Source organism: Nipponia nippon, unplaced genomic scaffold (genome assembly GCF_047370975.1).
Source record: "Nipponia nippon isolate SJK-2023a ecotype South Korea unplaced genomic scaffold, ASM4737097v1 scaffold_2, whole genome shotgun sequence".
Lineage (NCBI taxonomy): Eukaryota > Metazoa > Chordata > Aves > Pelecaniformes > Threskiornithidae > Nipponia > Nipponia nippon.
In genome coordinates this window covers 71,818,947-71,844,989 of record NW_028262336.1, presented here as the reverse complement: position 1 = coordinate 71,844,989, position 26,043 = coordinate 71,818,947, and the positions used below count along the sequence as shown (strand labels likewise).

Genomic DNA, 26,043 nt, shown 5'->3' with positions numbered 1-26,043 from the left:
GAGTGTCAGTCACAGGTTCTCCCTCTTCCTTTGTTCTTTCTTTGGCAGATCACCTCACTTTCTGTTTTCACCCACTTATTCTTCTGTGAGCTCTGATACTTACCTGCCTCCCTTGTCTGTTCCTCAGTGATAAGGGGAGACCTTACCACTCTCTACAACTACCTGAAAGGAGGTTGTAGCAAGGTGGGGGTCAGTCTCTTTTCCCAAGTAGCAAATAATAGGACGAGAAGAAACAGCCAGGGGACATTTATATTGGATATTAGGAAAAATTTCTTCACCAAAAGGGTAGTCAGGCACTGGGACAGGCTGCCCAGGGAAGTGGTTGAGTCTCCATCCCTGGAAGTATTTAAAAGATGTGTAGACGTGGCACTTAGGGACATGGTTTAGTGGTGGACTGGTAGTGTTAGGTTAACGGTTGGACTCAATGATCTTAAGGGTCTTTTCCAAACTAAATGATTCTGTGATTCTATGATTTGCAGGCATCTTTGCTCTTCTTTCCTTCCATTTCACAACTTTTTTTCATTTTTCAGGATGTTTGGAGCACTCCAAACTTATCCTTCAAGCCTGATTCTTCTCTGTTACTGTTTTTCCTTTTGTATCCTGACTTCATGGCTGGATGTTTCCCATTCTCCTCATCTAGGAATCTGCTGTCAAAATCGTGTTTGCCAGATTTGCAAGACTTCAGTATATCTGGCCTTCCCTCTTCTCTCATACCTTTTCATTCCCCACCCAAATTTTGCCCTCATCCTCAGCTGTGGCTTTTGTCTTGGGATCTTTTCTTTGGTGGAACCTGTTAGGTTACATTTCTTACATATACGTATTCCAGAGTGTGCTTACCAAAGCGTGGCTAGTCATTGTAGTGGTCTTCTCCCTACGTCCCATCTTCTGCTGCCTTGGCAAGCACTCAGATAACTTTTCCTACTCCTACCTTTAAATGCAAAGGCACGAAAAAAGAAAGAAAAAGCTCCCAGCAGCCTCTTCCACCTTTAAATTCACATTAAATCTCCACCGTGTTTCTGCTTTGTTGACTTTGTCACTGGCTATTTTATCAGTGAGCTTTTGTTAAGGCTAAAACTGTACTGAAATTGGCTTTTGTAGGGTTTATTTCACAAGCCTGGTTTATCTGAAGGGCTGAGTTCTTTCTTTCCTCTCTCCTGGAATAACCTTGCTCTGAAGTTGGAAAGAACTGCTCCTAAATTAGTGGTGGACTTGGCAGTGCTAGGTTAATGGTTGGACTTGATGATTTTAAAGATCTTTTCCAACCTAAACGATTCTATGATTCTATGATTCTAAATAGCTGGACTGGGCAGGGAGTTGCATCTACCTTCAGATTTCTGTAATAATGACTACTGTCTGTGGGAACGCTATGTTCTCCGTATATTCATTGGTGGGGAATAGGCAGTTTTGGCTTACAATTTAGTGGACCTGCTTAGACAAAGTATTTTGGGTGAGAAAAGGCACACAAATTGGTACAGCTGATGGCTTTGATACATTCTTTCTCTTTCTCTACCCAGAAAGATAAAGCCACTCAGCCCACTGGCTAGGTCCAAATTTCTCTTCTTAGTTGTTCTTTTGCTTGGCAGATATTTTTTGCTAGAAACTGTTGCAGTGAATATTGCCTTTTCCTTGAAAGGATTGCTTTTTTAGCCAGCAATCTCATTTCTGATGAATTTTTAAATATTTAATAAAACAATTCATCTCTAGAAAGCACTATTTGCATTGTCCTTTTGTTCTTACATGATGACTGAGGAGATTGACAAAGTAGTACTTTGTGTAATATCTATACTTATTTCCAAAACAGAAGAGGATAGATGTTTTCAATTTAGCATAGAATTCCCTACAGTACTTATCAGGCTTTACAGTCTTAACATGTTTAATCAGTTGTAAAAGATCCTCTTACTCTCTGATTTATATAATAAACCTTAGCTTTTCTATTTTTGCTTCATTTGACTTCAGAATGTTTCCGATGCTATAAAAAATTGACATTTTGCTATTCTTATTTTCATCTTAAATTTTTTCATATATCAATGCTGATAAAATTCTCACTTTTTAAACAGTGACTTTTAAAGACAAAAATATTAGCCATATCCTTAAAACAAAAGAGATACAATATTTAATATCAAGCATATTACTGACATTTTATGTGACCGTTTTTCCTCAAAATCGTATTGACTGACATTTTCAAGGGACTAATGCCTGGTCATGTGTTTTGAATTCTCCATCTGCTTGAGAGCTTTTTATGCTTTCTGGGGAATGTTGGACTCTTTCTTCTCTCTCCCTCCCTCTTTTGAGAGAGGAATTATAGGAAGAATAGTGAGTTTTATAAACCTTCACTGGCACTCCCAGAAATTCTTCTTGTGCGGTAATATAGTAGTCCCTGAACTGATTTGGAAAATGTTTTCTTGGTCCCTAGTTTCCATTCTGTTTCAAGCATCTCTTTTGCTCACCAGTGGTGTTTCCTCTTCTCCTGTCCAGTGAGTGACACCGACCAAGTGTTGAGGCTCCTCCAGACACATTTTCTAGCTGTCAGCGTTTCCACCGGGCTGTCCCACTGAGAGCAGACACAGGGTAGCTGGTGGCAACATGCGTCAGGACTGAAAGCAGGTGCTAGAGAAGGGGCGGGCGGCTGCATGGTGAGACTGCTGTGTTTTGCAGCTCCAACTTAAGCACACAGGTAAATCTGTTGCTTGTGACTGATTGGCAAAACGAAGGTCAGTTCCAGTCAAAGCAGAAATCTTGTCGGGAGCATATGTCTTACCTAGTGGTGATCCTGCTAGAAATTTTGGGCCTAATGCACACTATAAACCTGATTTCTTGCTCTCAGAACTGGAAACAATATTAATGTATAGGCAATTGTTTCAGTCTTAGGCTCTTCATAGCAGTTGCTTGAGTTAACTAATAAAAATAAAATGCCTTAATTTTAGTGTTTCAGAGAACTGTTGTATTTCTCAGGAAGTTTTGGAGACTGGTCACACATCCATCTTTTTTGTGGCAGACATTGCAGGAATAGTGTGACCTCACTGTTAGGCTTTAATTACTTGTTCCATGTATTTCGACTAGCTTGAAAACTGCTAACTGGCTTTAATTGCTGGGTTTTATTCAGGTCCTCCAAAGAGGAGGCTGAGTATAAATATGTGAAGCTCATGATTATACCTGTTCTCTCTAACTCAGTCTTAACAGACGGTGTCCTTGCCTGTTCATGGGGTCCTATCAAGACAGATGAGCAAAGAGGGTATTACTTTCAAGAAGTTCAAACAAGAAGTAGGGTGATGATACATAATGTGCCTAGCTGGTCTCCTTTGATAACTCTTGGCTCACTGTTTTATTATTGCTATGCACTCTTCCTGAAATCTGTAAACTCAGGGTTACCTACAATGAAGAATTTACTACTAATACTTGAAATCAGAGAGTGGGAAAATGAAGGATTGTGTTGTTTTCTAAAGATAAAGTTTGCATTTAAAAAGCTGTTGCGCTCATGCCTTTAATTCCCTCATTACACGTTACATACTTTTCCTCAGAGCCAACCTTTTTGGGCACCGGGAAGAAGCATTATTTCACAGATGTAATTATATTTGGGGCAAAGATTTTAGAAGCCATAAGGCAGTGTCTTTACAACAGATTAACTAGAGAGCCTTGTAACGAGAGGCTAGTGTGCAAGCTGGCCAGTTGGCAACAAAAAGGAAAAAATTGCTTACAAGTGAAGGGTAAGAGCATTTTAACTTGGAACAACTCAGTAGATGATGCAGTTGCTAGGTAATGTCTTTCATTTCTGGCAAAAGTCTTGAGGTGAAAGCTAATCAATAACGTAGATAGAGTGTGATGTCATTTGTTGCCATGGTTTCTGAACTTAGCAGCCTGTTATCTGCAAATAATATTGATGGTTGCTATGCAGTTGAATCTTTTTGTATTGTTGTTTTGCCATTATAAAGCTCTTTAATCTTGGCTAAAGCTTCAAAGAGCAAAGTGTCTAGGAGTTTAAATGTTGTAATAGATAGGCTTGTATTACAGCCCCAAAATATCTTCAAATTTACTACCTAATAAACAACAGGCATCAGCAGGAAGTGAACAAGGTTAACATTTTGGTGATTAAACTTCCACAAAGGAGTTGACATTTTCTAGTAAATTAATCTGCAAATTAAATATCTCTGTGGAATTAGTGCTATGACTCATTACATGGCAGATCATGTAAAAAAGGGGTAAGCAGTCAATCCTCTGGATAATAAGGCAGTCAAATGTATAAAGCTGTAAATGGCTCAAAAGCCATCACAGCTTCTTGAACAATGTCCTTGTGTTTCATATATCTTTTGCTGTTGGATTGTGCCTCTTTATTATGTTTGGGTTTTGCTAGAAAATATTTTATAGCAGCTTATGCTAAGCATCAGACAGCTGGACAGGCTGCAAGGGAAATGAGACTTATTTTTCCTGATAGTTGCCAAGGTGAAGGAAAAGCATTCTCAAGTCAGGTCCTTTAAATCAAACACAATACTTCATTTTTCATATTCTGTGGAGACGATGTTAGCTTTAGTAGAATGCCGTGTATCCTTTAGTTGATTTATTGGCATCTCTCTACAGTAGTTTTTCTTGATAGTTTGAGTTATTGAAAGCATTTTGGAGGGAAAGAATGAAAAAAGAGATGAAAAGACAGAGCTCACTGCAAGCTAGAGAAGGTAACATGGGGTGATCTGAAAGATGAGGGGATTTGTAGAAGTACAAAATGTTCAGTACCCAGCGGTGAAACATTTTAAAGGAGGGGAGGATCCATTGGGCAAAGTGGAAAGAGAAAAAAAAGTACAGAGAGAAGTAGAAAAAGAGGCTGATGGAAGAAAGAGAAACTGTTTTTATTGGGGTGAGAGAAGAGGGGAGGGGAGGAAGGAGAGGAAAAAATCAAATGATGGCTTGCTGAATTCTAGGGGTTTTACATCTTCGGAGTGACATTTGCCATGCTGTCTAGTTTTTCTCTTTTTCCCCAATGGATTCCTCCCCCTCCTCTTCCATTTCCACTGTTCTCTGCCTTAACAACACATTTCTTTAGAAAGCATTTTGCCGCCTTCTTTCTTGTCTTCTTCACATATCTCTCCTCTGTATGGTGACATTGACTATCACATTTCTTTCGAATAGAGAAGTAATTGCCTTTATAGTCCTACTTGTCCCCTTAATATAGTGAGTGAATTGTCAAGGGCGTGCCCTCAACAGGAGACCTGAGGAAGATGTCACGAGGAAAAGCGAGGCATACAGCTAAAATCCTGCACTTGCAAAGTGGGCAGGGGTGTTCTCGATGACTCCTCTCCTGGAACTCCTCTAGAAATTCCCTGTTGGCTGTGCAGAAACACAATAGCAGCCTTCAAGGAGTGTATCCTCAAAAGCACTGCTACTGAGAGGAGGCAGATGGAGGAGACATGCCAGCTTGATGATGATAGCAGATGTCAACAAGTTAACAATCTGAAAAGGAAACTAGCAGCACGGCAGTGCTTCTTACCCAAATGTTTAAAGAGAGGGAGGAAAAAAAAAAAAAGAAAAAAGAAAAGCAACATGGAAAAGAAGATACAAATCAGTAGTGCTGATCAGCAAGAGCTGTAAAAGACTATCTGATGCTAAATCTGTAAAGTGGTGCTGTTGAGTGGATTTGTCTAAAGAAGTATTTCACTATTAGGCTGTCACAAAGGAAGAGCATTTACTTCAGATGCCATATGCCAACTGTGCAATTAGGCTTCCAGTCATACATGCTGTGTGTACTAAAGCGGGGGGCAAGTCTCAGCCATTTGCAATTGCTGTTGCATAATGCTTGCTTTTACAGTCCTGGATATTCAGTTGCTTGCGCTGTTGTGAGACTTCTGTTGTTTGGGATAAGATACTCATCCTTTATTTCTCCAGGGTTTTTATTTTAGGGATATTTGTTTTCTGTGTTGCTTTTTTTTTTCTCCCTTAAGGAAAAACTAAATTGTCAGACCTTTTTAAATATTCTTTCACAGTATAAAGCAATTCCATTTAAAAAAGATTACAAGAAACATACATTTTCTGTCTGAGAAAAAACCCACACACCTTATTATATAGGGGACAGCTTGGTACTTTGTACTAGTGAACAACTTCATAAAACATACATACAATAGTGGAAAGTCTCAGGCAGCTTTAACAAAGGAATTTCTTAATTTGTGAATTTCTGCTGTTTTTCTTAGGCCAAATTTTTGTACCGATAGGCACTGAAAGACACTGATTGTAGGTGATGAGCAGACGTGGGATTTAGGTACCTCTCCTAAAGGAAAAGGATAAGAGAAACTGTGCACAGCAAAGTCCCCAGAGCCACCGTGACACTCTCTGCATTGCACACACCTTGTGAAGCCTTTTAAGCTGTTCCCACCCCTTTCACATGTGACTGAGTGTCACTGAGCACTTAACACAGATTTGGAGTAGGTTTTCCAGCATGATAAGGACATTAAAATAAAAACAGGTGTATCAACATAAGCAATTAGTGAAAGCATCCTGGCCTTTGAAGCAACATATGGGCCTAAGGTGAGATAATGCAACCTGGAACAAAAAGTCATCAGCTATAGATACAAGTCTTCTAAGTGTGTGATATAGTTATATCATAATAGTTAGTTGATTGCAATTACTTCAGTTGTGTTGATAGTGCTGAATATAGTAGCTGATGCAGTTATTGCAACTGAGAGGTGCCTAGTAAGATTAAGGAAAATACAGATATTTAACCCATTTACATGCTTTAGCTACTGTTGGTGCTATTTAAATAAAAATCGCAGAGCTTGTTGCTAAAAGTTCACTTCAGTGTACAAAATTCTTGAAAAAAAGTAATGAGAAAATCTGACGTTTGGAAATTACTTTAGATTTATTAAAGCAATTTTCATTTCATTTCATGTCTGTATGATTCAGCTAAGCTCTTCTCTGGAGTTTTTATATCTTTATTTGAGGTCTTGGGTCAGTCATGCTGCAAATAATCTCTTTTTATGAGTAGACTTAAGGCATGTTTGTTTTCTGTGTAATGATTTAGAAACCAAAAGTTAGTTCCCAACCCAAATCTGAACAAGTAGTTGTTCTTGTAATAGTTGCAGCACATTTTTTCTAGTGTATGAGGAGATAAATGCACAATTTTATTTTTCACAATGTACCGCAGAAAAAAAAATAGTGCTTGTAGCTTGAACCTTGTAAGGAAAACACAGTTTTCACCAGAAGCTCTCCACAAAAACAAGCCCCCCACCCCAAATCCTCAACAGCCTAGTAGAGCAATCCTGTGCACACTAAGAAAAGAAATCCTTCGTGGTTCTTGTAGCTTCAGTTAAAATACAAAAATGTCAATATTCCTATCTGATGTTTCAAATGCAAGGATGTTGCTGTACAAGATGTCCTCTCCTGGGCTGTTGGCTTTCTGTCTTTCCTGCAAAGACTCATGAGGAGCAGAGGACAGCAGAGCCAGGATGCCACACTACTGATACATCTCAAACATGCCTCTGCTCCTGTCACCGTGCCGCTCATGAGGAATGAACTAACATTGGTACCTGTGATAAAGGGCAGCATGTCGTGATGAGCAGCACTGTGCACCTTCCTCACTCTGCAGCTACAGCTGAGCGCTCTGTACAAACCATGTTTAGGGGCTCTGATGTTCTTCATTTCCCTGAGATGGTAAAATATCGCTTCAGTGCAGAAAGGAATGTTCAAGTCCAGCAGGAGAATTGTTTTTTTCATATAGATGTTGAAGTAATTTTGCTGAAGAGGTAGCACCAGAGTTAAGCCAGCCCATCTAGCTGTTTTGTCACAAATCTTCAGACATGTTGGAGCATTGGAGACAAACAGAACTGTATGGCTATAAGTTCATAAAACTTTTTTAGAGGAGGGAAGCTTATTTTTTTCCCAACATAACTAGAGGTTGCAGATGACATTGTTCATATATTACAAGTAGAACATTGCTCCCGCTCGCCCAAAGTCCTTGTAAGAAACTAATCCCCAGATTTTCAGAGTTTGAGATCAGCCATATATTCAGGTGTTTAAGCAGTTTCTAAGGCTACTTTTGCATGTATTAAAGGTGCTTCCAAAGGTTGCCTTTTCCTGACACCTCATAAACCACCAGCCAACCAGGTCCAAGAATTACCAGCATTTTAAAAGCCAGGAATCCCTCCATGTATAAGGCAGAATTATTTTTTGTCTAGTCAATACAATATTGTTATATGAAAAATTATTTTTATTATGAAAAGCCATTCTAGGTGTGGGAAGCCATTCCAGGCCATTTTGGGAACAGGACATGCAAAATAAACCAACCGTGTGCCCGCTAAGAAATCTGTAGTTGTTTTCCGTTTGAGTCTATAAATTTCTCCACATTGATCAAGCTCAGCTGGATTACACTGCTCTTAACACCTCAGACTGAGCAAGGCATGATGAGATTGTCCACCCTATTTTTGGGAAGTGCTGCATTTTGTTTGCCCATTTTGTGGTACTGTCTATTCCCTTCACTGGTCTTTTTTCCCTCCGCCACTCAGTGAGTGAATTTTCCTTTTCCTTACCTGAAGCTGCTACACCCTGTCTATTAATTCCCTGAGTCACATCTGCTTCCCCCCACCCTCTATGTCCCCTGAAGCTTTGTGGTCTTCTGTACAAGTCTTCCCATCCTCCTTCTCCGATTTGCCATTTCTGAACATTATTTTAGATCATCTGTTCCCATCCAGCATGAAATGGGTTCTGCTGGCAGAAAGTGAATTCAGCTTTAGTGAATGTGCTCGGGTTGCCTGAGATGGCTTGATAACAAAGAAATTGCCAATTTCTGCTAGGTAATGCTTTCAGTTGTTAAGCCTGGGACAGCCGTGGGGCAGAAAAGTCCTTCCTAAATGCACATTCCCTTCTATTTATCACTAGCCCGAAACACCGTCTTTCCGAGGTACCGATGAACCTGGTTTGCTTTTACCACAATCTCAGAGCAATTTGCGCTGTATTCCTTTCACATTAAAAAAAATTTTACAAATTATGTATTTGTTTTCATTTAGGAGATAAAAATTCAGCACCATGCACAGAAAAATCGTTTATGTTGTAGAGTTATAGACAGGAAAAGACAATGAAGTACATCTTATTATATTCAGTGTTTATTTTTACATGGAAAGCTATTGCGGTTTCTTCCTGATATTTTTACTGGCAATAACAAGGCAAAAATGTTTTATTACACAAATTATATACTTCTAGCACAGTGTTTTAAAATGAAAATTGCCTGTATAAAAGAGACTTCCAGTTAGTCTATATAGGCAGCTGGAAATTGGTTTGAATGCATGCAGCTAATGGTCACAGCAATTTGCATGGGAGCAGGTTTAATGTAAGCCTAGACACTGCTTACTTTAGTTAGGCTTTCATAAATGTTGGACAAGAGGAATGAAAAAATGCTATAGTAAATGGTGAATAAAATCAAAAGCTAAATGCTTAAGGCATGGATTTTTAAAATTCTAGAGTCAGTTATCTAACAAACTTATGTGTTTTACTGAGATGTGCCACTTCAATTCCCTTTAAAAACAAAAACCTCCACTCTAAGCTGGTCTTTCTTCAGTCTTCAAGTAACAACAATTATCGGTAATACATTAATACTCCTATTGATATCAATGGGAGGAAAGAGTGCAAGAAATATTAAGATTGTAGACAAATAAATGTCTTGTATAATTATTCTATTTTTGGAATCTTGCAGTGCAATAAGTAGGTTAAGCTTTTCAATGCTAATAGCTAACACAACCTCCATCATAAAGCTTCCTTCATCTGAAGTCATCAGATGATGAAATTTACTGTCCCTGTTTAGTGAGGAGGAGAGGAAGCCACTTGCTATAAAATATCTGAGATGAACTTGTTTCTTTTTACTCATAAAGTGTAGCTCTTGCACAGATGGTCGAGAAGGTGCAGAATATTATAGTCCTCCTGTGTTTAACTGTTTCTGTATGCCCTGGAATTTTAAGAGAATTTAGGATGTGTTTGGCAGTAGCTTTCCCTCTATAATCAGGTTGCTATGGTAAACCCATTATTCTAGACAAAGAAAGAGTATGTTTAGTAAAGTGCTGATCCCTTTTCAGTATAATGTGAGCTTCAAATTACTTTTGAACGATTGAATTTGTATGGTAAGTATTTTGTCACAATAACTAAGAGGAGAAGGCCACAGAATAAGGTGTGGCTTCTGTTATTTCAGTAGCAGATACATCTAACAAAGTAGTAGTATGGCTGAAGCAAACTTAACCTGCAAATATCTACTCCTAGTTTTCCCAGGGAAGCAACCTGAAATTTATTGTTACCGAATGCTATTAATTTTTGTGTTTATCTATATGGTGATAAACTGAGCCTTTGAAGTTTACGTTTGCTACATCCTATACAGTTAGTTGTTCAGAAGCAAAAGGACTTTAATTCTCCGTTAAATTATCTCCACAGAGTGTGCCCACCTTACATAACCCAACCAAAATCTCAGTACTTTTGGAGGTAAAGTATACTTTTTAAATGAGTACAAAGTTGCAATTATTTAGTGCCACCACTAAATTCACTTCTCATATTCCTAGTGCTTATTTGGTCACATTTGTAAAAGAAAAGGAATGATGAACTAATAATTTGAGTATCAGTATCAGCAGCAGTGTACTAAACTACTGTAACTTTGAATAATTAAAACTAAAGAAATAGCTGAGAGAATTCCTTTTCCAGAGCACTTACTGACTGAGGTTTCTCTCCATTTTCAAGACACTTTCAGTTCTGCTGAGGTCCGCAGTCAGATGATCTAACTCATACCCTGAGCTTAGGTGGGAGCCAGCCAAAATAAAATACAAGGCACAGATATCAACAAGGAATTTGGGCTTTTTGAATATATGTATTAGTGTTCTATTCATTAGCTAAGATGAGAAGATTGAGAAAGTAGGGCCTAAATCCCCTTTGTGCTCAATTTTGAGAAGACAGCCTGAGCTTGTATCTCTTACATGACAAAAATGTGCCCTATCTGCCTAGGGATGTGATATTCCTCATTTTTTTTGCTGGTGAAACTATTGCACATTAACTAAAATGAATAAATATTAATTGCAGCAGGGACTGAGAGGAACCTGTTCCCATTCCAGTGCAAGTGCCCAGCCACTCGGCGCTCAGGTCATTCTGACTTATTAAATTAAGCATTATAGCAGGTAAAGCTTGATTGCAGAACATGCAGGAGTCTCATTACAGAACCTTCCTTCGCTCATCCCTCTGGAGGATTTTCCGTCTCTGCTGACTCCTCTCTTCAAAGCAACTTGCTTAAACTGATTTTATTGTCCTTCAGGCATCCTCCTTATTATAGCATTAGTTGGCCAGGATACCACTGTTAAAAATGGTTCTTTTGTTTATTTCATAGAGTCTTCACAACGCATGGGTCCTGTTCATCAGGTACCTGTCTGTCTACAGGTGACTGACTGTGCTTTGGGACACTGCAATGTGACATTTTTGTAGAAGTAGCCAGGTTGTCTAAAGTGGATGCATGGAAAGAGACTGCGAGAGCGCCAAATAACAAGTTGGACTCATTAAAAGTCTCTGTATATTTAAGTACTAAGAAATGATTTTGTTCCAGTTGCTAATGTAACTGTCCTTGGCAAATAACTGTAGCTTAGAGAATGCAGGCAAATAACATCAATCATTCTGTGGACAATCATATCTTAAATGTTGATGTAATTACCAAATACAACTGTATTTCGTGATGTGGTAGATGCGCTTCCTATAATAAGTTTCTCTCTGGGATGAATATCCTCATATAATTGCCAATGCAACATAGTTTTAAAATTATGTATATTATAAAGGTATCATGAAGCATTTGCTGTTAATTCTTTCTATAAGCATGTCTTTTTAAAGATTCTTGCACTTTAAGTTGGTCATAAAATGTCCTAGATTGAATCCTGACACACAGAATGTCAGCTCGAAAGTGCAATGTACATTGATGGTGGGGAAGATGCACCAATAAAGCAGCTATAAAATGAGCTGGCAATTTTTCCATAAGTAATAAGATACCCACTCTACTCCAGCTTAGTTAGACTGTTTTTTTCTGAAAAATCAAATGTAAAAAATTTGGTTTAGAAGTTGAAAGAAAAATAGATTAACAATGATCTGGCAGTATGTTGACCTAAAAGGTTTTATTGTCACAAAATCTACAGTTAGAAAAGCCCCACTAAGGTTCTCCTTAACAGGCCTTTCCCACTCAGCAAAATATTTCAGCAAATGTTGAGAAAATATTGTGCATGCTGAACTGTTTGGTGACATAATGAAAAACTGCACTTGGAGGGTTTTTTTGCTTTGTTGCTATAGTTGCTCCTACTGTAAATTTGGGTTCTGCAGTCAATAGAGAAGTGTCCAGGCCCAGGTTGAGTCTCACTGCTGCTATGATGAAATTAGATCGTGAGGAACAGGCTTTTCTGCATCCATGTCTCTGGTGGCCCTTTTTTACACGATATCTTTTCCCAAGCCCGTGAAATGTATTACTTTGATCCATGGTTTGTGTCATATTTAGAGCATTCTCACAGTAGCATTGCATTAAAACGATTTAAAAAATACGGAGGCAAACTCTTAGAAGTTAGGAAATAACAAAATCAATGTTACCTTGAACTGAGTCTGTTTTATATATGTGCAACGTAAGACTGTCCTTGACTGTAGTTTTTTTCACATCTGACCATTTATTATTCACTGCTCTGAGGGCTTTAGAGTGGAAGATCTATGGGAGTTTGGCTGAGTCTATTCCCCCTTTAAGCACTGGGGAGTTCTCCTGTGAACAGGTTGATGGAAGGGAAGACAGAAGTTGTGCTTTTGACTTCTGTTTCCTCAGGTCTAGACAAGAAAAATTATAGGGATTTTTGCTTTCCAAATGCCTGACAAAGTATTTGAAGAGTTATGTTTCTACATGAATAGAGAGTATCTTAGATAGCCCTGTGCATAGACTGTTTAATTCTAATCACATTCATTTTGGAGTTTCTGAGGTATGTGCTAAATATTTTAGATCATTCATAGAGGTTAATTATACAGTTAAACATGTGCCATAGCTCTGTTCTGCCAAGTTGAGATGTGAAAAATATACAATGCCGATGATTGCTTAATGTTGCTGTTTCCACCAAGACATAACAGTGATATACTTTGCTTCTGGTTGCCATGGAGGAGGGACAGTTTGTTTTTTTTGTTTGTTTGGTTTTTTTTTAATAGTGTTTATGTGCATACTTTGATTAATACAGAGTGACTTGTAGTTTGTCTTTGGTGGGTAGGGTGTAGAATAAGTTTGTTTTTTTATTTCCTTTATTTTACTTCACTGAAATCATGACTCTAACAATTTTTTATTCTTACAGGGAGATGTGAATGTGGCCAATGCACTTGTTTCCCTCCAGGAGACAACAGAATTCATGGCAAAAACTGTGAATGTGATGATCGACAGTGTGAAAATGTGGACGGCAATGTCTGTGGGGGTATGCATTCATTTGATATAATATAATTAATATAAGTCTTGACAGTTTATAACTTTCTGTTCCCCCTGGTTTTATAATGTAATGTCACTATAGACTATTGACATCACTGATTAATTATAATAGATTATAAATTTTTGTAAGAAACAAGCTATATAAATATTGGATATGTTTGTGAATATTTATTTTAAAACTTCAGAAACACTAACAATGAAGTAGATTAAATACACCTAATAGCATAAATGTAAGAAGTGTAGTATATCCCAAATTCCATCAGTGTTCATTAGAGAAGAATACAGACACTTAAAGGAAAACCTGAAAAATTAGGTAATTTTACTTTGTGTTTAGTACAGTTGATGTTTTACTGAGAATGTTGTATTTTACCTAAAGTTAATAATGGCCAGCATTACTTCTGAATATTTCATATTCACTGACAGTGATATGTCTGTTTTCTAAAAAAGTAATAAAAATATATTATGAAAAATATATTATCAAAGAATCTAAAATGCTTGACATACATTGTCATAGTAATTGTACAGGCAGATGGTATATTTTAATGTTGACAGTGAAAACCTCCCTTGTTGATTTTTCAGTAATGTATGTTGGTGTTAAGCAATATTTCAAGTTAGTTTTAGATATGTAAATGCATACATAGCATATGGTATTTTAAAAACAGGTGAGTAGTATTTGTCCTAAATGCTCTCTTTCTGGATTTAATTTCCTTTATTTTTAAAATTACTCTTTGATTCTTAACATTAACAAAGTAGTTGGTATGAAGAATGACATGCTTTATTATATTCATTATTTCTATGTAAGAAAAAACATATTGCTTCATAATCTTTGGGTACATAAAAAATTCTAACTACAGGAAATATTTCATCAAGGTCTCTGCCATACAGAATGTAGGCATACATGGAAAATTCTAGTTTGAATGTCTAACCAGCCATAATAATAGTTTATAATATTCAGTGTAGTTCAATAATATGAATGTGTAGATAAAGAATAATTTGAAATTTAATTTTGTTTAAAGGACATGAAAGCAGATAAAAGCACTGAAAAGCTGGGTCATATTTGTTATAAATTAAGTAGCTGGGAACCAAAATTCATCATCTTTCATGATTAAAAATATCTCTTCTGTTTATGTCATTCATATTTTACGTTATTCGATGACAATGCTTCAATGTTAATATTGCTAATTACATTGCACATTTTGGAAATTATAGAAAAAAATTCCATTTTTCCTTATTAGGAAGGATACAGTGATAATTTTAATTTTTGTTGCTGGCTAGAGCACCTTACACTTAAATGAATAATCACCTCAACACTTGAGCCAGTGTCCAATTTTTTACTGTGCAGGAGACACTCTAGGTCACACTTTCACCTGAATAAACTCTCCCCTTTAGTCTAAATAGCTTTGTCCAAAGAGAATGGCAGACATTAATTAACTAATTTTAAAACCATACGCTTTAAGCTTATTTTCCAAATTTGAAACAACAAATAGAATGGAAAGCCAGCTCATGAACTTATGAATCCGTAGTAGTCTCAAGCAAGCTCAACTTCTCCACTTCCATTCAAGCTAATAGTTTAGTTACTAATGGTTCCCTGCAGGTGAAAGGACTTATATGGGAAAATGCAATTCAAGTGCCCTGTTTGAAATTGCACTGCACAGCATCTGTTGACAGGACTTCAGAAGGCCCACCCTCTGATTTTTGCTGTTCCAGGGAGCTGATTATTCCCATTCCTAATACTTTCCCCAAAATCATAGAATAAGCACCAAATCAGGAATCCTGTTGTCCTGGGCTTTCTTGTAAGTAAAAGGAGAGGAGGAAGCATGGCAAAAAGTGATGATTAAATCCACCAAGATCTGAGCTGACCTCTGAAGTGCCTCAAGGGAGACTAGAGCATCTTTGCTCACTCACAGCTGTCTGAACTTGGTGAGGTGAAGCTGGTCTCTAGAGTTTTCGTCTTCCCAATCAGAAGTCATGCCACTACTAATACCATCCTCTAAAAATTATTGGTTTTCTGTAGTAGGTCTGTTGGGATTCCAGTGGTAAAAAAATGGCAGATTACTTTTTCATATTCTTGATAATTTATTTGCTGTTCTGTCTATTGTATTTCTAAATATAATTTTAGACATTTTCAGATTATTCTAGATTTGGTTGTAATTTACTCCTTGAAGCATGTTCCTATATTATTATTATTATTATTATTATTATTATTATTATTATTATTATTATTATTATTATTATTATTATTATTATTATTATTGCATTATTCCATCCACTTTTTTCTTTTATAGCCAAGAACTGTTTTCCCCTTCCTCTCTTTCTGCTCTCATGCCACAAAAGTGTTTGGTTGTTTGCACTTCTCTGATTCTTCCATGTGAAGTGTGCTGAGATTCAAATTAACAAACACAAATGTCTTACTAATCACTCAGGTCTCTTCCATACACCACTTTTCCTTCTCTTGGCTGCTGGAGCTCTGGACTGGCTCCTTCCCTCATTTCCGCTCTCTCTCCCTCTCTTTCCTTCCTTTATTTTTTTTCCTTCTGTTTTTTCTTCTTTTTTTACTGCTGGCAGATCCTGAAACCTTATTTTCTTTGACCATCCAGTGTCCAACTGTGCTTCTGATCCACCTGCCTGAAGATGTCACCCCCCCACACCCCGATAACTTAAGGCAGCACCTATTTAGGTGTAAGTACTAAGTAGAGGAATGTTTATCTTCAGAGAGTCCTCATGAGTTGCAGCTTTCTGTTTGCTCACCATTTAGCAAGTGAATTCCCCTCAGCTTCCCTCACCTTCAAACTCATAATATCAGCCATTTACCCCTTATGTGTTTTCTGTGACTTCATCTTTCACTGTGGCTTCCACCAACATTTTCATTGAAATGTCTCTTCCTACAGTTTCTGACCCAATGTAGGAATTTCTGTCATTGTTATCCTTTTCAGATCCTCAATAGCCTCTGATTTTACTGATAGCTTCAGTCCTACTTTTTAGTAGTTGTCTGATGTTTTGCTTGGCTATCACTTTCTATCCTGATAACATTTTTGAATGTTTCCTTTGATATACGGTAATTCTTATATCTCCCTTTTTAGGAGATTCTACCAATTTTAACCTTATTTTCTTTCCTCTTTTGCAACTTATCTATTCAAAAAACTTCTCTCATTAATTTTGCAGTAGTGGCACACCCATCTCTTCCTTTTAAGTTTGTCCATGCTTCCATCTCAGCCTGAACCTCTTGACACCTCTTGCTGAACTGCTTATTCCTTCCTCTTTCCTTCTCCTCTTTTCAGTACTACTTTTCTACCACTGTTGGTACCTAGGCAATCACTGTCAGGACATAAGCCCTTGCTAGTAACTCTGGCTTCAGAGAACTGTAAGCTGGACTCTGTGAATGTGCAGGGCCTGACAGTGAGCACTGAGTGCCTGTAAAGCACAAGGAAGGAAGACGAGTGTTTTCAGGTTCAGTGCTTGCTGAAATGAGAAATGTGAATGACAACCTAAATGGTTTGAATAAGAATTGTTACTGGCCTCCTCTGACCAGCAGAGATTGATTAATAGCTTGCTTTCCAGAACAGCTGTCCATGCAATGGTAGAAAGACATGAGGCGAAAGATATACTAAATTAGGGTACAACTGAGTGAGACCCTATTACCATGTTTCTCCATGATCGTAGTGAGTCATTCACTTAAAAATTCAGCTGTCCATCATTGCAATACCAGGAATAGGGACATTACATCTCCACAAAGACAGAGGTTGAAGGAGGACTTGGCATAGATTCCACAGCACTCTGCTATGGATTCATAGAATCATAGAACCATAGAATCATAGGTTTGGGTTGGAAGAGACTTTTAAAGATCATCTAGTCCCACCCTCCTGCCATGGGCAGGGACATCTTTCACTACATCAGGTTGCTCAAAGCCCCGTTCAACCAGACCTTGAACATTTTCAATGATGGGGCCTCCACAACTTCTCTGAACAACCTGTTGCAGTGTCTCAACACCCTCATAATACACAATATTTCCCTAATGTCCCATCTAAACTTACCCTGTTTCAGTTTAAAACCATTGCCCCTTGTCCTGTCACTACAGGCCTTGGAAAAAAGTCTTTCTCCATCTTTCTTATAAGCCCCCTTTAAGTATTGAAAGATAGCAATAAGGTGTCCCTGGAGCCTTCTCTTCTCCAGGCTGAACAACTCCAACTCTCTCAGCCTTTCTTCACAGGAGAGGTGTTCCAGCCCTCTGATCATTTTTGTGGCCCTTCTCTGGGCCTGCTCCAACAGGTCCATGTCTTTCCTGTACTGGGGACCCCAGAACTGGATGCAGTACTCTAGGCTGGGTCTCAAAAGAGCAGAGTAGAGGGGGAGAACCACCCCCCTTGACCTGCTTGCCAGCTCCTTCCTTCGTCTTCCCCTTCCTTTGTCTGTGTCTCTGCACAGAGACTTAATATGCTATGGCTGGAGGAGGTGTCTCATGCAGCCTTTTTGAGACTGCTATGTTCCACCTAAAGGCCCATTCCCTACAGCTCAGTTTTTTTCAATGATGTATGATTTGCCCAGGTGTATTGTAGTGTTGATCCACAGCAGCATTTAACATCATGGGTTTTCTTGCTTTACTTGGTTCTTTGAGTCTTTCATGTGCAAGGTAAGTTTTTTTGGTGCACACACATGAATAGAGAATCACAGGTTTGCCAGCACAAGTTCTTTCTTGGCATGGTTATGTCACTGATGTACCCCAGACTTGATATTCACTTATCTTGTATCCTGGAGAGATACTTCTCTCTATCCTCTGAGGTTAGGGCCGTGCTGCTAGCTGCAGATGTGTCCTGAGCTTTCAAGTGTTATTTGTTCCTCTACTGTGTCCAGTCGTGTCTTTCAGTTGATGTCGTTGTTGGCTGCTCCACCTCACTGGGTTGACTGTTGTCCATTATGTTCTGTTCTCTTTCAGAATTGAGAGCAGGCAGGCAACAAGAATTCAGGACAACAGTAAAGATCAATTTGAAATTGATTCAATAATGCTCTTAACTCCATTCATTTTGATTTGTTCTCTGAACCATTACTGGTCTCACTGTGGGTTGTTGTCACAGCAAAGTAGCAACCACTGAAGGAATAAAACAGAAGTCCTTTTGGGTCCTCTGCATGCTACTGGTTGATGCAGGATTATGCTGCTTAAAAAACCTACAATAAAAACAAACCCAACAAAAACAGTACAAAATTGTTTGAAGCTCCACACAAATTCTTCACTAGGGCTACTAGCAAAGTTGAAACTCATAACAGGTAACTCACAGCAAGGCCCTTATGTATTTCTAGGGATGCTCCCATTTTGTTTTATGTCAGTATGTCAGTCTGTGCTTCATATAGTGGGCCGCCAATTAGATAATCAGCTTTGATAAGACCTTTTAATATTTAGTCATGGATGTTTGCACTGTCCTCAACACTAAGAAACAACTAAGCCTCTGGTCATCCGAGTAAGCTAGTTCTTTGGTGACAATAGAATACTTTGAGAAGTCTGATTTGTTTATTTTCAAGTAAGGAAATTCACAAATTCACTTTGATGACTTTTTAACTATTTGTTTTGGCCACAGCACATCAAAATATAATCCTAACACTGTAGGGAATCCAGTTGTGTAACAGCATATCACATCAAAGAGTAAATATAGCTATATTTTTGATTGTTTTTACCAAAAGGCATTAGTTCTCATTAGTTCAAGATTCAGGTTGTAGTATAAAGGCTTGTAAAAGCTGGAGGAGCTGCTGTATTGAAGGAAATGCTGAGGTAATTAATATTTCCCTCCTTACTCAGGTCTGCCTTCACACCTCTCTGTCCTCTAACTGTAGGAAACCAGTGCAGCAAAACTCTCCATGAGACTTTATGGGAGGGGAAGTTAATATTTTTTTTTTTTTATAAAATCCCCAAGTAAATTAATTTTCACCACTCAGACACATTCTCTCATTGATTTCATTCACTCGAGTTCTCGCATCCACATACAAGCATCAAAGTGTCTGGATTTAAGTAGTTTGGTCAGGATCACTTGTGTGTGACACAGAAGATGGACAAGAGATGCCACCCATCTAGCTCTCAGTTGGTCCTTTTGTTTCATCTTGACTGACAACAACAAACTGGTTTTTAGATGTCTTTTATATCGTTTAGGACCCAACAGTTAGGATAATCCTTTTGACTCACGATTTTGCTTACTTTCATCTCTGTAAGTTTTAGGCAAGTCTGGTGCCTGTTGTCTGTGCTTCCTGATTTTTGACATTCGTAGGACAATGCTGTTCTTGTTCGGCTCACAAGGAAAGGAATGACACAAGTTATGTGCTGTGTCTGTGTTGAGCACATCGTCTTCTGCTGACAAGTCATCATGAAAGTCATCATAACATTGCTTTACCAGCGTGCAGACCTTCTCGCTTTGGCAAAATAGTACATTACTCAGTTTTAGTGCTGTGAATGTGTTGTTGATTATCAATACAGGTCATGTTTTCAACCTCATTCTGGTGTTTCTTCTGGTGCTTACCTACACATTTCCATTCATATGTCATTCACACCAGCCTTAAGATTTCCAATATAAATCTCTATGTATTGGCAGAGAACAAGGGAAAAGCTGTGGTTTATCAGGTGTACATATACTTAAAGCCACAATTCCCAGCTTTCTGATGTTTTAAACTTTTACAACAGAGACAGAGCTTCCACATCATATTGTTACAATTAGTGAAGGATTGCATAGTCATCACCAGAATGTACAGTGCAAGTGCTGCCTCTCAAAAGGCTGGTATAGCTTGCCCCTAATTGACATGTTCCTTTGAATATAAAATTTTAATTACTATTCAGCCAGGCTAAGTAATCTGATTCAGAGGAAGTACTGCCTGCCTTTCTTCTTTTGGAGTATAACTGTGCGTTATTATATGATAAAGACATATAACAGAAACTGTGAATTCTTTTTTATGAAAGTTCTAGGTCCATACTGCAGAAATCATGAAAGACATTTATTTTTGTCATCTGTTCAGTGAAGCAGAAACATATTTTCAGATAGCATGTTCTTATGAGGACCAATAATACCATAACCATAAAAATGAGAGAGTTATGATTAATGGTATGCTTCATTAAGCAAAGCTAAGTATTAATATTATGGTGCAGTTGCTGTCAGACAATTTCCTCATTTCTTGCACTAATGTTGCTTCACAGAAACAGATGTATATAGGACATTTATGGAACTCTCTAATATACCTAAAATGCAAATTAGGAGAGAAAAGTAATACCAGCCTATCTCCCAGCTGAAGACAGCTTTTGGCACTGATTGGTCTGAAAATTCAGAAGTATGAATTCAACTCCTGACTCTACCATGACTTCTCAGACTACCTGGGCCATCATTTCAAAGCCTAAAGTTAGGCACCTTGTATGATTTCTGATGCCAAAGGCTACCCTTGCCTGACCCCAGCTTATCTCCACATGGGCACGGGGATGCCTACATAGCCGCCACCATCATGAGGATGTCCTTGATATCTTAGGGTATGTCAAATGGCACTACGCATCTCAATCGAACCCGTAATTTCTCTGTGGTTCCTATTATGTTAAAATCATAGTTTGTTTCCAACCCAACAGGTTTTTTATCTTTTCTATTGAAAAGTCTTCAGAGCAGGGACCATGTTCTTTTGACTGAGGAATCTGAAATACATATAATTGTTACAGAATTCACGAGACATTTTTATACTATTTAATAGAGAATTTTGATTATGGTATTTGTTATTGAAAAATACAATTGATTCTCCTGGGAAAAAAAAGAAGTAAAACTGGTGCTAAAAAAATTGAAAATTACTGTATTAGGTAGTGGAGAAGTCGGAGTCTACCTGGCATAAAACTAGTGCGATTTAGGGTTTCATTTTGACAACACTAAGGAGAGAGTTAATGATTCAACACCCGTGTCCTTGCACTTAACTACTTCACCCTAGTTCTGAGGCACATCCAGGGACAGCAACAGATAAATTCAAAAGGATCAGTAGGTATTGAATTAGATATGAGAGTGACTAATGTAGCCAGTACAGGTATTAATGTGCATGGTATATTCTGTATTAAATTAATTTGATTTAACTTAGCTAATTTTACTCTCCTAATTTTTCTTTTAAATGCACTACAGATTTCTGTCCTGGTCACCCAGACATTTGTGCAGGTGTTTGAAAAGTTGAGACTTTACATAGATGCAGAGAGAACATAGTTCGTTTAGCTTTTCGGATAGCATAAAATATGATTTAGTTTTTAAAAAGCATTTTAATTGAATCTTTCTCTTGAAATGAGCAGTAAAGGAATTGCTAATGCATCAACATTTACGCTGATTAATAGATATTAATTTGCAAAGCCAAAAGGGGCTTATATGTTGAACCTCGTATATTAAGCTAGAAATAGCCGTTACACTATAGCCAGGCTTCCCCTGTGTTGAAGTCTGTGTACTGTGTGCAACTAAAGCCTGTCTCTGAGAAGGCCATGCTCTGAAGACTCTAAGACATCTGCAGCCCATGCCAACATCACTAGCAAGTTTGTTCCAATAGTCATCATCCGTGTTTCAAATGCTGTTTCGTTTCTCAAATGAATTTGTCAGTATCAGCTTTTCTCTCAGGTTCTTGCTTTGTCTTTCTCTGGTAGCTTGAGAATCCCCATTCTAGTACCTTCAAAGAAGGTAGTTCAGATCCTGCTGAAACGCTTCTTAGCCTTTTTTTTTTTTTCTCTTTTTTTTTTTTCTCCCAATAGGCTAAGCAGATACAGATCTTTGAAGTTCTTTTAACAAGCCATTTTCTCTGCCCTTTGAATTCTTTCTTTGGAACTTTTTGGGACTCTTCCAAGTTTTTCAAAATCTCTTCAAACATGGATATCACAGTGAGTTGCAGGACTTTAATGTCCATTTCATCAATGCTCTAAATGTTCCTACTTATTTCTGTTCCTACTCCCTTCTCTCCTGTTATATGCATACAAGGATGGCATTACCCCTTTTCACGACAGTGTTTCACTTGAAGGTTTTACCAAGCTGCCTGCCTGTTGTGTTGCTCAAACTGGAGCCATAGTCCACCTTTATTAGACTTGGGCAATACCAGGTGACCTATTATGAAAATATGATAGACAATCAGTATTTCACTTCACATTTACTCTAGGTTTCTCTAACTGTAGTTGTCACAACTGTTCCAGTCTTATGGCATTCTCTTGGTATTCAATAAATATAAAAATAAAATTAAAAATCAGTGATCCAGTAATGTTTTTACCAACTCTTTTAGCATATTTGGGCAGGTTAACGAAGCCTGCTCACTTAGAAATATTTCTCCCACATAGATGTTATTTAATATTCTCTTATGTTAATAATATAATGGAAAGTTCTTTATCATAGTCTTGTAAAAATAAAATAGAAAATCCTGTTTCTGTTTAAATACAGAAAGAAATATTTGTTTCATTTATTGTATTGTTCTAAATCAGGGATCCTGCATTATGCTGAGATTTTTCATATTCCTAGTACACTTTTTAAACTTCTTATTTTTCATCCAGTTATAGATCTTTGGGTTTGTTTTTTTTCCTATTATGTCCATTTTATTCACAACAAAATTTGTCATTTGTATTGGTTGCTATCTATTTCATTGTTCTTTCTTTGGCTGTACAGCCTTCTCATTCCTAACTCGTAGCATCTCTCCACCATTAGACCTGGGTGGACTTCTCTCTTACTGTGAGAATGTTGTTGGACTATCAGATAAATCCTTCATAGAGGACAGTCAAACTCATATTTTTATAGCTAAAGATTTGTTTCCTCCATTTCTGGTTAATATTGACTTTATTATATATTTATTATATTAATTTGAGAAACTTGTTCTCCTGAGGTGCCAAATTTTGTTTGGGGCTGGCCTCAGTGTTCCCTTCGTGAACATCACCTGGTTATAAACAGTTAGTCTACAAATATGAACCAGCTTCCTCTGCAATGATTACTTCACCTTTTTCATCATGCTGACATTCCTGTGTAGTGGTGCCTTTTGTGTTAGAAAATTATCATGCAGTTTTTTTTGAGAACTCCAACAACAGTTGCATGAGTGGTCCGAAACTGAAGTTCCCCACAACCCCACAGTTTTATTTCCAGGCATGGTAAGAAATAATTCATCCTGGTATCCAGTTTGATTTTGGTTGATTTGGGTTTAATGGACCTCTGCTAGTAATCTGTCACAGCTTGCTTTGTTGCTGCATTCATATTTCCCATTTAAATCTTGTGATTATTGGATTTATTGATAATTGTAAACAAAGTGACAGTATCTTTATCATCATCTTTTTCTCTCCTTTGCCTCTCCCCCATCACAGTCTTTCTTTCTGTTTGGTGATTAATATTTAAAGCATTCTGTTATTTATTTAAATATTCATTAACATAGATTTTTATCAATGAAGATCTATAGTTTCAGAGCCATTGCAATATGCAATTAGATTGTGATTTTAATTGTTTATGTTAAATCTGAATTGATGATAGACCAACACTTTCCAGTAAATCTGCTTAATCTGAATAGTTACATCAGTATTTTATCATGTTAGCCAATTCAGTTGGGCTGGAGTTCAATTAGACATTTTTCTTTTCCCTTTGCTCTATGATTGCTGTATTCTTGAATTTAATACTCCTCTATGAAGAGAATTATATTCAAATCTAAAAGGAGTTATAAGCAAGAGCAGCACCTTTTTGTTGCTGCTCTTGCTCATATTTTTGAAAGTCTGGGATTCATTGGAATGAAACTGGGACACTTTGAATGTAATTTGAATATTACATTCAACTGAAAGCAGTTGCTTATAATGTTTTGGCCCTTCCTTTCGGTTGGCTTGTTTGGACATCTTCAGACAAATGCAAAGAGCCTCTGCAAGGAGGATATACACAACTAAATCATGTAAAGCAGTTATTCTCAGGCTAGCACACACAGAAGATAGCTAGGAGTTAACAAGCATTGGGCTAAGCACTTGCGTACTCACCACTCTGATGGATGAGGCATCCAAAGAGCTGCAGCTGCCCAAGCTGGCATCAACTAGGAGTAAATATTATTTTGGTAAATGGATTACTTGAGACAAAAGAATCCTTTATGTTTTGAGGGTTTACATGGCATAAAGGAGGAGAGGAATTGGCATCTCAGAAAAACACGTCAAAATTATATGTGGTAAACTGTAAACTCTGTTTGCTGTAAATTAGTAGATTATTCATTACCTTTTTATTTGACCTGTGGAAAGGCTTTACAGACATGGTCAGTCTCTGCATTCTGTAAATCATAATGACTGTACAAGAAAAATACAAAATTATTTTATCAGTGAAATCAGCATGGATTTCTTACTATTTGTTGCTAAAATGAGTACAAGTATTCGTATCTCCACAAATAATTTTCCAACACTGACATCCAGTTGTGTATTTTGCTCTTCAGTGGTTGACCTATTCTCAAATCTAATCTATATGTTACTAAGAAAAAATAAATACGGCAGATAAAAATGCTCTGACAGAAGCTTAGCTATAGTAAGTTAATGTAGACAATTGCATGTCATCTACCTGGAAGGAGCATATGGGAAAGTATATATGCTCATTTTCTACCTCTTATATTTTGGTTTGTAGTATAGTTGTTCTTGTTTCCCAATCTAACACAGAAGCTAAAGTAGCATCAAGCATTTATTTTTGCTAGTTATCAATTTGTAATATTTGATATATGTTAAATGCATATATGTAAATTTGTAATTGCTGGATGTCACTTGCAGAAGTAGGGAGGAATACTGTCATAATAAGATGTCATTGTTACTGAGCATTTAAAGTTGTATAGGTAATAAGATTTAAAAAAAAAATCAATACACAGTCTGGGGTACAATAATTATTCTGAACATTTAGGTCACTGTAGATGACAGCTCCAAGACTTTGGAGCTTCCATTATTTTCCAATTTAAATTAGTGAAGTATTTGTCCGTCAGTAAAACAAGGAGTTCCACTTATAACCAACTGCAAGGTTTGTCTCTCCTTTTGGCTTCTACCAGTGCTGCCTCCCAGTTCACAATGTCAAGTTGCACTGTTGCCTCATGAGAAGTCCACAAATTAGAAAAGCAAAATTTCTGGTTTGCTTTTCTGCATCCTACAGCTCAATGCTTTGCCAGATACTCCTACTGCTTGTTCCCTTCTTCCAGCCCATGCTCCCAAATTATCTCAGTCCCCTCATTTCCACTCCCTTGCCCTACATAGCAGGTAGGATAGGACAACATTCACTGGTACATATAATTTGCTTCTTTTAAGCCCAGTAAACTGATTAGCTAAGGAATGGTATTCTCTGCTGCAGAAATATTATTCACGGTTGAAAAGTGAAATTCTGGCTGGGAGACATTTCTTTTTCTTCCGTTTTCCATTTCTGTGTTCTTATCTGCATTTGTTGACACTTTTCGCTTCTTCCTGGAGAGAGTTTCCCCTCAGTTCACTATTCAACATATTTTCTTTTTGTATTAATCTTTGTACAAATAATCCTCAAAAATTCTATTTAATCTTTTTTTCTCCTGTTTTTAAACATCGACTGTAGCTTCTAGGGTCTATCTTTGACCCAGGTTCTAGCGTTTCTTTGACCTTTCCCTCTCTTGTCATTACCTATCCTTCTTTCCCTAACATTTCAGCATCTATTCCTCTTCAC

General features: G+C 37.5%; 1 protein-coding gene across 1 annotated transcript in view; it reads left to right on the top strand.

Annotated features, from left to right (window-relative positions):
* ITGBL1 (integrin subunit beta like 1) overlaps positions 1 to 26,043 on the top strand; it is a 146,263-nt gene that overhangs the window by 111,272 nt on the left and 8,948 nt on the right. The window contains exon 8 of the mRNA XM_009470236.2: positions 13,293 to 13,409. Coding sequence (XP_009468511.1) covers positions 13,293 to 13,409 — 117 coding nt within the window. The remainder of the gene's footprint in view (positions 1 to 13,292; positions 13,410 to 26,043) is intronic.